The 15279-nt window shown below is 31.4% G+C and overlaps 3 protein-coding genes and 1 non-coding gene across 7 annotated transcripts in view; 2 read left to right on the forward strand and 2 right to left on the reverse strand.

Moving 5' to 3' along the window:
- LOC108763160 (uncharacterized) lies at positions 1-1452 on the forward strand. 2 transcript variants are annotated; one of them, XM_018510533.1, is made up of 4 exons: positions 1-328; positions 559-889; positions 969-1128; positions 1191-1452. In XM_018510533.1, exons 1-4 carry the CDS (start codon positions 128-130, stop codon positions 1405-1407), a joined length of 909 nt encoding a protein of 302 aa, XP_018366035.1. In that variant the 5' UTR covers positions 1-127; the 3' UTR covers positions 1408-1452. The 2 variants fall into 2 exon arrangements, with proteins under 2 accessions (XP_018366035.1, XP_018366036.1); XM_018510534.1 differs by having other exon boundaries at positions 1194-1452.
- Positions 1453-2574: 1122 nt separating this feature from the next.
- LOC108763161 (leucine-rich repeat-containing protein C10orf11) lies at positions 2575-6372 on the forward strand. Of its 3 annotated transcripts, XM_018510537.1 has the most exons (5): positions 2840-2892; positions 4403-4504; positions 5055-5282; positions 5499-5886; positions 6076-6372. In XM_018510537.1, the coding sequence occupies exons 3-5, from the start codon at positions 5100-5102 to the stop codon at positions 6153-6155; spliced, it is 651 nt and encodes a 216-aa protein (XP_018366039.1). In that variant the 5' UTR covers positions 2840-2892; positions 4403-4504; positions 5055-5099; the 3' UTR covers positions 6156-6372. The 3 variants fall into 3 exon arrangements, with proteins under 3 accessions (XP_018366037.1, XP_018366038.1, XP_018366039.1); XM_018510535.1 differs by lacking the exon at positions 4403-4504 and having other exon boundaries at positions 2575-2898; XM_018510536.1 differs by lacking the exon at positions 4403-4504 and having other exon boundaries at positions 2575-2892.
- On the reverse strand, positions 2612-2683 carry TRNAP-AGG (transfer RNA proline (anticodon AGG)). The gene has a single exon. It is a non-coding gene; the product is annotated as a tRNA-Pro (tRNA).
- A 4134-nt stretch (positions 6373-10506) lies between the features above and the next one.
- The window catches only part of LOC108763164 (serine-rich adhesin for platelets), a 67331-nt gene continuing 62558 nt past the window's right edge, over positions 10507-15279 (reverse strand). Inside the window, exons 16-18 of the mRNA XM_018510540.1 lie at positions 14871-15103; positions 14344-14555; positions 10507-11072 (exon numbers count right to left, since the gene is read on the reverse strand). Of these exons, the coding sequence (XP_018366042.1) occupies positions 10918-11072; positions 14344-14555; positions 14871-15103 (600 nt within the window). The 3' untranslated portion in view covers positions 10507-10917. The remainder of the gene's footprint in view (positions 11073-14343; positions 14556-14870; positions 15104-15279) is intronic.

Here is a 15279-nt window from a genome sequence, read left to right on the forward strand (position 1 = left end):
GTAAAAATGTAGTATTAATAAGTTAAACAAAACGAGATTATGAAGGTTATGTGATAACCTACATTGTGCAATATATAACCAACCTAATCAAATCTTGAAACATCAAATTCGTTAATTTTTTGTCGTTATGATTGGAAATCACGATATTGATATGGTTTCGGTTTGTAACAATGGGCAGGGCAGAATTTGGAAAAATCTCAAAATTAATAATAAAGATTATGTGATCTGTTCTATAAAGGAAAATGAATCGAGGAAAGTTTTTTTAACAGACCTAATAGAAATTTGGGTGGAGACTCTGACAGACGAAACTATGTTTCACAAATGTCAGGTACTACGAATCGTCTCAATTCTATCTCATATATGTATATTACGTATATAAATTAAATTTTTTATTCATCAATAAATGTGAATCATGAAAGAAAAATGTAAATTGAAATTTATTTTACAAGTAATAAGAATATTTTTCAGTTTTCTGAATAAGAAAAATATTTTATCAATACACACACACACACACACACACACACACATTCATATATAATAAAATGTATTAATTTGTAGACCATGAATCCTCTTTTAAATCTTGAACTTTTTGACTGGAAGCAAGTGATACTGGATATGTTAAATGATATCCCTCAATATATGTATGCAAACGTTTTAGAAGTTACAACATATCGAATAGAATTGCGAAAAGACAAAAATTTTATAAAATTGAGATTTTCATTGGATCTTCTCAAAGGAACACCACAGCAATTTTGGGAAAGTGTGACTATGCCTCTCTGCTCATCATCAATGGAACTGATTCGCCGGCACAAGATTCTGCTAAATTTGATTAAACAGAAGGATGAAGAGATAGCGGAATACAAAGCTGAAGGCGCAGAATTAATTAGAAGTACGCGTTTCTTGCAGTGTGCTATATGGTATCAGATTTTGAAATTGAAAGTTAAACATTATTTATATCCTGTATGTAGGATATATCGCTACAAAACCATTCAATGAAGAATTGTTTCATACTGATGCTGCTGGATCAATTGATTTTATAAACACTTTTCAATCTGTGATTCAATTTTATAATGAAATAACCTTGTTAAAGTCACATACAAAACTAGAAGTATCTTCAAACAACGCAAGGTACAATAAGACATGTCATAAAGAATATACCAAATATTTATTGCATTTCCTATTCATTTTAGTAGTACTAATGACACCAAGATTGATGGAAATGTTCCTTTCGATTCATCAAAGAATGATTCTATACAGGAGCTAAGGCAAGATGAATTAAATAAACAAGGACCTTCAAAAGTTGAAGAGTACAAAGCAAATCTTTCTAGCAAAGCTCCATTTTCGAAAATAAGTAGTACGATACATAAGAAAAGAAATAAAAAAACTTTGAACGACTTCATAATGTAATTATGAAATTACTAAGTCATTAATAATAAGTAACCTAATATTTTACTACAATATAAAAGTAAGTAACTTTGTGTTTTATATTTATGTTGTGCTATTGTGTGATATGTGCTGCATATGCTAGAAATACACTAAAAAGTATTAAATTATATAATATATATATATAAATAACAGGGACGGGAAGTAACTCGTTACTTGTAACGAAGTTACAGTTAGAGTTATTTTTTTTCAGTAACTGTAACTTAACTTCGTTACTTTCTTTCCATCTGTAACTATAACTTAACTTAGTTACATCTTTTAAGTAACTAGTAACTAATTTAATAGTTACTTTCATAGTTATTTTATATATTTTAAACTTATTTGTCAATTTAGTATGCGGTAGTGTCTACTTGGCGCTACAAATACTTCGAAACATTTGATTAATGGAAGAAAGAAATTTAATTAAAGCATTCAATGAACTATTGTACCTGTTTGGTCTATATTTTGGGATCTAATGGAATCTGCCAAATGCAAGAGCGCTCCGCTTGAACGGTTGTACACCATTTTGGATTAGTGCTAGAATTTATTTGCAACTTTTAGCCGAATATAAAAAGAATTTTTTTAACAAAAAACATTGTATATGTGTGCTATTTCATATTCATATTTGTATTCATATGTGTTTATATTACTTTAACGAAAAACGTCTTTGCCATATAATTTTTTCATCTTTTTGAATAAAATTGTATAACATGTAAATGTAAGTCAGTTTTTTGTTTTAATTGTCCTAGGCTGCATTACTCTAATGACCCCGTGTATCATCCTTGTTTAGGTGAAAAACAAGGGTAAAACGATACATGAAGGCAGAGTTGTATAACGTTTCTGAATACAGCCCTAATGGTATCGATACTACTAGTAAAAATTCCGATGAAAAAAGTAACTTAAAAGTAACTTAAAGTTACTTTTTCAGTAACTGTAACTGTAACGAATTACTTTTCAGAGTCAATAACTTGTAACGGTAATTAATTACTTTTTGAAAGAGAAACTGAAGTAAGATGAAAATATAAAATGTAACAAGAATTAATAACAGTTGCTTTTATCTCAGAATGTTCAATTCTAATGACATAAAAATGTATTTTAATATATTTTCTAATGATATAAATATATGTATATTTTTAATTGTTAGAGCTGTATTATAAATTTTAAATCGAAATAAAAAAAATAAAAAGAAGGGCTCGTCCGGGATTTGAACCCGGGACCTCTCGCACCCTAAGCGAGAATCATACCCCTAGACCAACGAGCCGTATGTTCGTAACGATGTAAATACAGGATATTTTGATGGTACGGTAATTACGTATACCGACTAACACACTAAACACACGCATATACGCACAAGGCGTTATCTATATTATTAACTGTGCGATAATTCTCGGTGCGTGGCATATGTTCAACATGGCGGGCCACAGTCAGCAAGACTTTAATAGGAGTGCGTTGACGCTCGATAGCGGACGGGTAAATGTAATTGTTTCACAATTTTAATTGCACACAATAACGTTTGATTGATGCACATGTCACGATACACTTTGATTGATAGCGCTACTCTGCCGCAAATTCACATAGGAATCCTATGGGAAATTAACCCAGGAGCATTATAGGGCAGAGTATAACAATGAAATATTGAGAATCATGAAGTGCATTTGTTTATAAGTAATATATTTTATGTATAACATCTATGCAGTCTATAAACACAATCATTTACGTGTATACTGTATAAATAAAAAATGTATAATGTATTATTACAATACGTATATTGTAATAATACATATATATTATACATCTATTTATGCAGTACACATATAAACGATTGTGTTTATACACTGCATAGATGTTATACATAAAATATATTACTTATAAACAAATGCACAATTTCATGATTCTCAACATTTCATTGTTTTATTCTGCCCCATAATGCTCCTAGGTCAATATCCCATAGACTCTTAGGGGCTCCGCACAATAAAAAGAATAGGGAACAGAGAACAGAGAATAAGAATTTCAACCTATCAGAAATCATGTATTGTAGAATACACACTGCGTATTCCACAATACATGATTTCTGATAGATTGAAATTCTTTTTCTTTGTTCTCTGTTCCCTGTTCCTTTTATTGTGCGGAGCCCCTTATGGGAATTTGCGGCATACCGATCTACGTTTTTTGGCTGCACTCTTTTGCACTTTTCGTTATTACAATAAGTGGAGTTCGATATATAATACGCAATCAAAAAATATGCAAAAAAAAAAGAAAATGTAAAAAGTACAATCAGAAAGAATAAATCCTATATTTATTGAAATAATTTGTAGCAATTATATTTCTTTTTTTATGCAGTTAATGTATGTGAGAGAGAGAGAGAGAGAGAGAGAGAGAAAATCACTCGCGTGTTATAAAAAGCGTATCAAAGATCTTGCATTTTTTTTTTTTCGTAAATATATATATTTATAAATATAAATGTCTTGATTTCTAGAGTTGATTTTCTTTAAACAAATATTTAATGAGAAGAGATCACTGATGACAGCATTTTAATTTTCAATATTAAATATCTTTGTGTAAAATTAAGTATCCTGTATAAAAATATACTACTAATGTCACTGCTACTGCAGTAGTGTCACTACTGATATTCAATGATGTCACTGTTGACATCAATAGTATCACTACTGATACGCAATAGTATCACTGCTGAGTCAGTAGTATTACTACTGTAGTAGTATATGACGACATATGACGTAATATAGAACTATTTTCAGTAATGATAATATTTGGTAATAAATAACAAAAAATTTACTAGAATAAAAAATACACATATATCATTGGAGTAATTAGTATTATTTCAGCTAGTAGAAATAATATTTTACAGTATTATTAAAAACAAGTTATTATCATAGGTATTCTTCATTTAATTGTACATTACAATTATATTTAACATTAATTATTTTTTTATACGTATTCCGTTTCTTTCATCTTTGACCAGATATGTTACAACTATACGCCCATTAGCATTATATTATAGTATGTTCATGGTTCTTCGAAGGAGTTCCCGTATGATCGCAGAAGTCAAGCATGCTAAGTGGAGGTACAGATTCGGGTGGGTGACCGCATGAGAGCATCATAAAATTAGTTCTCGAATTCATAAAGATTTTTTTTACAATTTTGTCGTATATCCTCTAAAATATGATGCTAATCAATAATACTTATTTTCATAATAAAATTTCAGTAAAATTTTAATGAAAATTTTTCCACCATTATTACACTACTATACTGACACTAGTTAAATTTATTTATTGCACTAGTAACACTAGTATATTTTTATACGGGATTATATATAAATCAGAATTAAAATTCTCTTAAATTTAAATTCATTTATTAAATTAAAAATAATACGAATTTGTAATTTTTTGCAATTAAATTTTTAAGCGATTTAAATTTGATGAAAATAATTTGAAGAAAATAATTTTAAAAAATGTTATTTATTTTTTAAATAAATTTATTTAATAATTTATCTTATAAAATGCAGATTTTTGAAAGTAGTTGCAATTTTCCATATTCTTCATTTTCTTTATACACACATTCTTATTATTATTTTAATATTTTTCTTACTTTCGTATTTATAATCGACAATTTAGGCATGGTATACGGGGCAAAGAGCAGAAAAGATTCCTAATGGTTTGATGAAAGTCATTAATCACAATTGTCTCGGCTTGGATTTATCCTATAACGAATTGTCAACTCTTTCTGGTATAAAGGATTTTGAACAGCTTCAGGAATTGATCTTGGACAATAACAAGCTCGACAATCTCAAATCGTTATCTCATATGCCGACTTTGACCACTCTGAGTCTTAATAATAATAAGGTGCTCTACTTAAAAAAATATTGAAAAAAGTGATTAAATTCTTATGAAGATTATGTTTCAAAAAAGATTTATGAAACTCCATACAAAAAATGATTAACAATATTAGTTTTTAAGTTATTTTAATTCTTTTATTAATTTCTTTAACACACTATTTATTATTAGAGACTTTCACAGAATTTTTTTATATAGAAGTCAAATAATAAACTTCGTTTCTAGATATTCAATATCGATAAAGCCCTTGATAGAATACGAGAATGTTGTCCCAACGTGGAGTACGTGAGTCTTCTGGGCAATCCCGGTTGCCCTGATCAATTAACCAATCCGACGTCTACCGATGAAGATGATTACGAGCGTTACAGGCTATACGCTATCCACATTTTACCTCCGAGTCTTCGCTTTCTGGACTCCCGAAGAGTCACTCAGCAGGAGAGATCAAATGCTAACACTCGCGGCAGATATTCGAAGACGATCAAGCTCGTCCCGGAGTTGATTCGCAAGTTCGTACCCAGTTCAACGCAAACCAATAATGAATTCGATGACATATACTTCAACATCCATTACACGCCCTTGCCGAATTTGCCGCGCAATCCACAGGATCACAAAGGTACGTATAGCAATCAAATCAAATTATGAAATAAATTGTATAATTGGGAATTATTTTAAAACATTTTTGACATTATATATATATATATAACTTTTACTTCTTAAAATTGTTCATTATATAAAAAATAACACAAATACAGTAAATAAATATATAGTAAATATAACACTAGAGTAATACAATTTTTTCCAGGTGTATATGGTAAATGTAAGTATCGATATTCTGGCAAGAATTCAGAAGGCAACAGGTTCATCTCGAACAACGATCTTTAATCGAGAATTGCATATATATTTCTAAGTGTGGCCTTTAAAATATTTTCTAGTCAGATATGATTGATATTAATGAAACATTATCAACACAAAATTCTTTTCATAGATCTCGACATTAATAAATTCCATTGCCCGCGTCTATTGCACGATTAATATTGTATTATCAATACTAATAATATTAAAGACATACATAGAGGTTTACATATACTGTAGAAACATACACACATCAAGATTTATATTATAAAAAAAGTTACATTTTGATATCAGCAATATTATATTTTAATATAAATTATAATTATTTACTTTAAAACGGATACATCTAAATAAATAACGCATAGCTCATCAAAAATATATTTAAAAGCTGATATACAGTTTTAAAAAACATTGCGAAACATTAAAAAAAAATGCTCTTAAGAATAAAATAAAAAGTATAAAATTATGTAAAATGAAGTTGTTTGATTAATTATATATATGATCGTATATTTTTTTATGTTACGATGATTCGTATTTTTTATTTTTTTAGATGAATTTTACCATTATTCAATACATATCGATTTAAGGGGTATGGCCACCATAGAATTTTTAAAAAATCGAAATTTTTTTTGCTTTTTCGATACTTTATCATCACAAAAATAAGTAATAATTGAATTTATAACAAAAAAAATGAGCGCAAGCTGAGCGTTTGCTGAGCGCTATGAGCGCTTGCATATAACGCAAGCTGAGCGCTTGAATTTTAAACGCATTTTTCTCAAAACAACATTTTTTAAATCGGCATGACAAATAACTTCAATAATTTCTATCCGAATGGGTTCAAATTTTAACTGCATCTTCTTAAGGCCCAGCTACATCTATCGTAATGTTTATCGTAAGCTTCTTACGATCCTTGCGATAGCCAATCAAAAGCGTTACAATACACATTGATATTTCTAATTGGCTATCGTAAGAATCGTAAGGAGCTTACGATAAACATTACGATAGATGTAGCTGGGGCTTTAGACGCATTTCGCAGAGAAGTACGTAGGGGTTTGTCGTTATATAAAAAACTTTTTATTTTATGAACAGTTTTTGAACAAAATTTTTAGCAAAAAATGCAAGTGTGGCTTCAAATACCTGTCAAATACCTGTCTGTTTTGAAAATATCAATATTTTTACAAACTCCTATGTACTTCTTTAGGTATTTTAATATACATTAAACAAAAATTTATTTTTTGCTGTAGGTAAAAATTTGTGAATGCTAAATGTCATGCTCCGGAGCATCTCTATAAAAACCGTGCTAGATTTTGTCATCGGTAGCGCCGCCATTTTGGTGCGAAAAATAACAAAAAAATTTTTTAGTGGACTTTAATGTGTGTGTTGTGTGTGTGTGTGTATGTGTGTATGTGTGTATGCACTAACCAGTGCTTTAATTAGATTTTATATTAAATTATTTTTTAAACTAAAAACTTATTGCTGTTTTTATGCTCGCTAGGGTGGCCATACCCATTAACTTTCTTTCACTTGCAGGACTGATATTTCTCTCGATAAATATCTGATTTACGTTTATACTTCTTAGAGGCATTTATATTTTTACAATAAATAAATTATACGAAATATACGAGTAAACGTATAAAACTTTTATTATCATGTACACCGACGAGCGACATATAAATAAATGTCTGTTTCTCTAAGTTTTTAACATTACATTTCATAACATTAAATGCTAAGTGAACTAACATACGTAAAGTAACTTTATCGGGGTAGAAACGCAATGGGTTATCATAATAAAAATTCTCGATTTTCTATTGGTCCGTAAATGCGCACGCCATACAATTATCGTAACGACACTAAATTTAGTATTTCAGGAATATCGAAATCTTATGTAACTACGCATATCTCAAAATTTATATTAATTTAAGACACATATATTGATCCTACGAAGGATAGTTGAATTAAAAAAGAATTTACACAGAAATATGATTTTATATTAAATTTACGACTTCGATAAACTTACTCTTCCTACGGAAATTCGGCGCTTCAGTTTTCTAAATTTTATCTTTGTTAAATATGTATTTACATTTTTTTTATTTTATTTAAATTTCTCTCAGAATATATATAAATCAATTTTCTTTTAAAAAATTATATTCGAATTTCTTGATTTAAACATAACTTTCTTTGATTAGAATAAAAATTCGAGAATTATTAAATAAATTTCTTATTTGAAAGATCAATTGCACTTAAAAAAAAAAAATTATTTTCGTAATTGAAATTTTTTAATTCATCTATCTTTAGCTCAAGGAGCTTACGCATCACACAAATCTCTACGTAACGTTAAAGGCAGTTTCACAGTTCCCTTTCGTTAACCCTGTTTTTAGGAAGAGAGACAGAGAGTCTTAAAGATAATTACAACGACTTCCGATGTTATACTCATAAATAATCGAAGGTATAATAAATCAGTTAAGTACGAGTTCATCAATTCGAACCTTCGATTTATCCTTGTACCTTCGAGAGTCGTCGATACTTATAACACGATTTAGCGGTGCATCTAGCGCTAAATGCGTAACTGACTGTGTCAAATATTATATTAATATTGGATCAGAACATTCGCATTTAACGCTAAATGAACGATATAAAAACAAATCGCCGCTGAACGCACACCGCGAATACGAGCCTTTACAATCGTCCTGGAATTCCCGGAGGAAAAGCTTCTTTAATTTTGGAAATATAATTATGAATGGCGAGTTTCCTTCGGGAATTTCAGCGGCGACGGATTCGATGCTTGCATATATATGTATACATATAAATATAACATCTACAAGAATGCGTTTTCGTTTATGTTGCTCGAGGAAGCGGTCGTATTTAAATCCCTTAAATACACCGTTCCATCATTCGCTCGTTCGTTCGTTCGTTCGTTCGTTCACTCGAGAGACTCGCTCGTTCCTATTATTATACATTGGAAGCATCTTTCTCTCCAAGAACGGAAAGTGTCCACAACGTTGTTCAGACGTTCCAAACGCTGAATTTTTGATCATGTCTCGTCCGATTTATTTAGTAAATGAAGAGAAGCGAATGAATGAAGGAAGCGTATCCTACTTTTATAAAAGACCTGAGTTCTCTGTCATATATGAATTATTATCACCGTTACAACTTCTCATTTTTCGGTGAAAATCCATTGTGGATTACATAATTTCTTACACGATACTAATCAAATTTTAAAATTCATAATCTTAGAATGTAAAAATATAACTGCGGCCCCGTCATTCATTTGCTTCTTACAAAACTTCTTACGTTCGTAATAATAAATGTAATACTATTACAATCTTTGCAGTAGGTAATTATGGACCAAGAGCACGTTTTTGTAAAGTTTAAAAAGTTAAACTATCATTCGTGCCGTTAGATTAATTTTCGGACTTTTTTTGTTGAGGTAGAATTTCGTGAAATTACGAAATATTTCGTGATTCAACGTTTGGAACTCAACGAGAGTTTATTTGTCGTTTCTTCGTTAACCGCAAAGAGCGCACATATATACGCGTACATGTGGATACCAATAATCATCTTGCCAATTGTTTTGGACGGACGCCCTTTTGCTTTCATCTCGTTTCGGACGTTTCAAAAACCTGACAATATATTCTTTTAAGAATCTTCGATGCTTTATAATATTGCACGAATTTTAATGACTTACACAATTTATACATCCAACTAAGGTTTTTTTCTAATCACAATTAAAAGTGAAAAGAAAGAATTATGAGACGCAAAGACGCAGCTTTAAAAAAAACAAATAAAGTATACTTCGCTTTGTTCTATTACACAATTACTGATATAAAAAAATATTTTTTAGAGAAAGAATTGCAATAATATTAAAATTAAATAAATTGTAATATAATTTTATCTTGAAAAATATTAAAGAAATTTATTACAATATGAATTCGCCACATTTAATATTTGGCACGTCAATTGTATTAATGTTATGTTGTAACGAATCGTAATTTTAGATAAAAGAAAATATGTTGAAAAGTAAAAATTAGAAATCTAAAAAACGATACGTTTATAATATATTTTCTGGTAAGCAGAAATATTTATTTATATTTTAAAACACACTTCGAATATATTTCATATTTTCTTAGTGAGAGTATGCACTTTTTCTTTTTACAAATATTTTAGCATATACCACATACACATATCCTCTCTTCTTTTCTAAATCGTTAAATTTTATCATTTTATCGGGTAAATACAAAATAATGAAAATGATTGTTATATTTTTTTGAATAGCCAAAGCGAAGCAGCCAATAAAATAAGAATAAGAATCTATTTTTTAAAAAATCATAGAAGCAAGCATCTTGTGCAACGTGTTCATTATAAATTATATTGAAAAGTTTATGAGAGAATTTTACATAGAGAACACGATTTATATAAAAATTAATAACGGGCAACGTAGAAATAAGAATGGATAGAGAACTGAAAATAATTTAATGCGTACTGTTTACAGAATATGAAGCTCGGAACCGATAGTGACGTATATTTCATCAGTCCAGGCTAATCTAGTAAACGATTTTTACGATTGACGGGAATTTTGCAGAGAATTTTTGCCTACATCCATTCAGGAAGATTAGACGAGTTCACGTCGCTTCCGAAGGCACTGATTCTTCGTTCGCAAATATTTAAGATTACGTCCGTCGTAAGCGCGACACTTTTAGAGCTATGTACAATCAACTTGAACTAAATTGGCGAACCGTTCCTCTCTCGGAAACAAGAACTGAAAAGAGTGCGCGACATTATCACGTTACTGCTTTTAAGTACCGTTGTTCTTCCCGTGATTGTGTAAGTTCGGCCTTAATGTCACTGCGCCCTCGACCCAGAAATTTGGCCTTTCGAGCATATTCTGCCAGAGAGACAACTCGCGGCCGGTAGCATCCATCCAATCCACCGATTTCCCATAATGCTTGCCTGAAATGGAGATTCGCGTTTGTATTATAAAAAAATATCTTTGCCAAATTTGTAGAACAGTGCGAACTAATCAATTTAGCGAACTAAATATTCAAAGAAAACATTTTATTAATTAAATTTTCTCCAATTAGATTTCGAGAAATTATTATTTCTCCTATCTGTGTGACAAGATATACAATTAATAAATTCAATTTGATTGTTAAGGGGATCTTAAAGCTGTTTATATTACCGATTAAATCATAATTTTTGTATAACAATTACTTTTTCCTCTTTTATAGATTCAAAAATCCTTTTCCAGGATTAAAATATACGCATTAATACGTGTCTGTGAGGTGAGCAGTTCATGTTGAAAACGACAAAAAATTTTTCTTAAGATTTCAATTTCGAAATTTTTTGTCGTTCTAGGAATAAATTCTTCTTTGCAAAGCACATAATTTCGTTTCAAGGGAAACATTTTTTCTACGCTTTCTCCGAAAAATCTTCGAATTGGCTTCATAAATTGCACATTTTTTTTTACAGAATTGAAGAATGCATTAAAAAAGTCCCGCAAAACAGAATTTCACGAGAAAATCGGAAAAAAATTAAAAAATTCAATTTTTCTAGCAACGTATAATTATTGTCACCTGAGATTAACATTTGCTTGATATAAAATCTTTATAGCTTGTAAGTTGAAAATAAGCATAAGGCGCGATTCAGATTGCTTAAACGAACAATACTAAGTTCGTGGAATTTTGACAAACTCAGTATTGTTCGTTTAAGAGGGCAAACTCATCATAAATCGTAACTCATGTAACTCTGCAGTACATATAAGTAGAGTGTCCAAAGTGGTACCGAGCGCAGGTAAACGACGCACGCAAGAGCGTTCTTCGTTGGTGATTTTCCAACGGTTATTTTTGAAATCATAACGTCTCCGAGGCTACATGCAGTTGTGAGGCAGCGTGTTGTTTGTACGCCACGTGTTTTCTGTAGTATATCGCCGTTTTTTCACATTTAATAATAATACTTTCATTAAAATGAGTCGAAAAATCAACAAAAAGCCGAATTAACATGAAAAATCAACATGAGCCGAATTATCGCCCAAGTCGTCCTCGTCGCCGAAGAGTATCGAGTAAAGAACCGCGTGTGCAAGGAGAAAACGAAGAAGACATGCCTCAGGACGGAGCGTCAAGCTCAGCAAAAAAAATGAAAGTGTCTAACACCGATGTTATAGTGAATTTGAGTTTTTGCTACAGAATAATTGAATTTGTCAGTGTTTTTCGGCTATTTCTGATCTAGTTATCTGCAGAAAGTGTAAAAAGAACTTACAGTTTGGACAATCGGAAGATAGAGGACTTGGTTTCAAAATATCAATAAAGTGTAAGTGCGGTACTGTGCTCATTGATTCCGGGCCGTTAATTCGAAATAGTTTCGAAATAAATAAGCGAATCGTTCTTGCTATGAGGGAGTAGCAAGAGCAGGTATAAACATATTTTGTGGAATAATGGACTTGGGAAAGGGATTAAGCCAAAATAGCTACGATAATATAGTGCAGCACCTTCACGAGTCTTGCAAGAAATTCTTCGAAATTTCCTGCAAACAAGCTGTGAATAAAGAAATTCAGCATAATAAGAAAATGGAACAATCTCTTTTAAAGTTTAGTGTAAGCGAAGACGGGTCTTGGAAGAAGAGAGGCTTTTCATCTTTGTTTGGAGTGATGACATTAATTGCTAATAAAACGGGTAAAGTCATTGATTTAATTGTTAAAGATAGTTACTGCCAAGCTTGTACGTATTTTCAACAACATCGAAATGACGTACAATCTGACATGCACAAAGAAAACTGTCCTATAAATCACCAAGGCTCGTCGGGAAAAATGGAAGTGGACGCGATGCTTGAAATGTTCCAGAGGTCGGAAGAAAAGTATGGAGTCAAATATATTAATTACATCGGTGATGGGGATTCAGAGACATTCAAAGCTATTGCAGATGCTAAACCCTACGGTGACGATTGTATCCCGACGAAAAGTTTAGGAGGATACACACAGAATGCCAACGAGTCGTTTAATGCGACAGTGTGGCGTTTGACTCCTAAACATCTAAACTGCGGTTGGAAAATTGTGGAATTGGCAGCATTTTTGGCTGGAGGAATGTTCAACGACGGCTACAATTTCATTTTAAATATAATGAATGATATGGAGTTTCAAATCGGCCTACATTGCAAAACCTTCGCAGACGAGCAAACCCACCACCGAGTCCGACGACAAAATCGCCGTAGCGATAACGCTACGAAAGAGGCCAGGACAGCAAAAAAAAGGAGATGGCAGCTCAAATGGATGAACTGGCTGAAGAAGAAGGCATACTTTACGAGTCCGGTATCGCAGATTAAGCGTTATATTATGTAAGTCCGATTAAACACTATTTTTTCGTATCAGAAACTTCAAAGGCGATTTACTCGAAAAGCGTTTTTTCGCGCGCCGTGCAATGTAGCTCAGCGAATTTTTTACGGATTTGCATAAAACTTTGCAGAAATACTCTTTAACTTATTGGCTATTGCATGACGTTCTCCTTTTTTTTTAAAAAAAAAATTTTAAATATTACTTTTTACCAATTGTTTATAAATAAATATGGTACTTTTTTTTCAAAATGCTCCTCAATTTTCATTTTTTTTGTTTTTTTTTCTTCGTCATGCAAAGCGTTTTTACACATTTTAACTGTAGAATTTTGGTTTTTTGATTTTAGATAAGATTTGAGACATGTAAGCTGCACGGCGCAAAAGTGAGGTCCCAACTTCCAGTAGCTGAAGCGCCGCCATTTTGCAATATTTTTGTCTAAAAAAAATGTGAAAATTCCGTCAAACGTGTCCTTTAAGATGTACTTTGTTTCATTTTGATATCTACTACCAATTTTTTGTAATAAATTCTTGAAAAAACGTGCGTTTACATGAGTTTCCCCCCTTAAGCAATCTAAATAGCGCCTTACGCTTATTTTCAACTTATAAGCTGTAAAACTTTTATATCAAGCAAATATTAATCTCAGGTGACAATTGTACGTGCCAGAAAAATTGAATTTTTTAATTTTTTTTCCGATTTTCTCGTGAAATTGTGTTTTGTGGGACTTTTTTTAATGCATTCTTCAATTCTGTAAAAAAAATTGTGCAATCTATGAAGCCAATTTGGAGATTTTTCTTAAAACGTAATCGTGGTAAATAGGACGACTTTAGAATTCCCTTAAGAAAATAAATAATCTCAATATATTCGTATACACAATTTAAAGTAATGATTTTATATAAATACCCGTGCCAAGATTAAATCGAACGCCGCCAAGGAATTCGTTGCTAGCAATTCGGTCATGGTCCCAGACTGTCAATTCTAATCCGCGTTCCGCCAATTCTTGTAAACTGACATCCTTATAGATGAACGTATGACCCCAAACTGGTGAGCCGCCAGACCTACGAACGACGCCGGTCTTCTGCTTACCAGATCGTCCTTTGTCGGGAAGCAAATAACTGAAAGACATTACAATTTGAAACAATGCAGGTGGTATAAGAATTTTTTCTAAACTTTAAAAACATCTTTATGACTTAAACACAGGTGATAACACAATTTTTATTAACTGTAATCATAAGTATACTATACATATATATTATTATATTTTTTTATGTAATATCCTGATATACAATATTATATAAAAAATTGAAACATATATTCCCTAATTTAAAAACAAAAAAATTATAAATTGCACTTATTGTGTCACATAATAGAAATATTAATTCATACAATCAAAAGTAAGAAATAAATACTCAAAATGAGGGAAAGTATACCTTTTACAGAAGGGGTCGCAGGTACCCGAGTTTTTGCCGCGCGTCTGCAGATTTCTAGCCTCCTTGACAAGTACGTGGAGTGCGCCGCGGCTCCAGTTCTTTTTCGTTTTAGAACTGCCACGTTCCGCGCTGCTTTCCCGATCGCGTTCTTGTTGCGCTGGATCCGGCGGAACAAACTTCAGGCCAACGATCACCTCACCTTTATATGCAACCGGATCATCAAACGGCTCCGTCTGTAAGCAATAATATGGGACTTGTTGCATTCTTTTTTTTTTAATTACGTAAATGAGATGCTGAAAGACTTATATAGGAAATCAAAATTTAGAATTCTTTTCATAAAAGTAATTTTTCGCATCGCAAATTTTTATTAGAGAGAGAGAGAGAGAGAGAGAGAGAGAGAGAGAGAGAG

This window comes from Trachymyrmex cornetzi, unplaced genomic scaffold (assembly GCF_001594075.2).
Source record: "Trachymyrmex cornetzi isolate Tcor2-1 unplaced genomic scaffold, Tcor1.1 scaffold343, whole genome shotgun sequence".
Classification (NCBI taxonomy): Eukaryota; Metazoa; Arthropoda; class Insecta; order Hymenoptera; family Formicidae; genus Trachymyrmex; species Trachymyrmex cornetzi.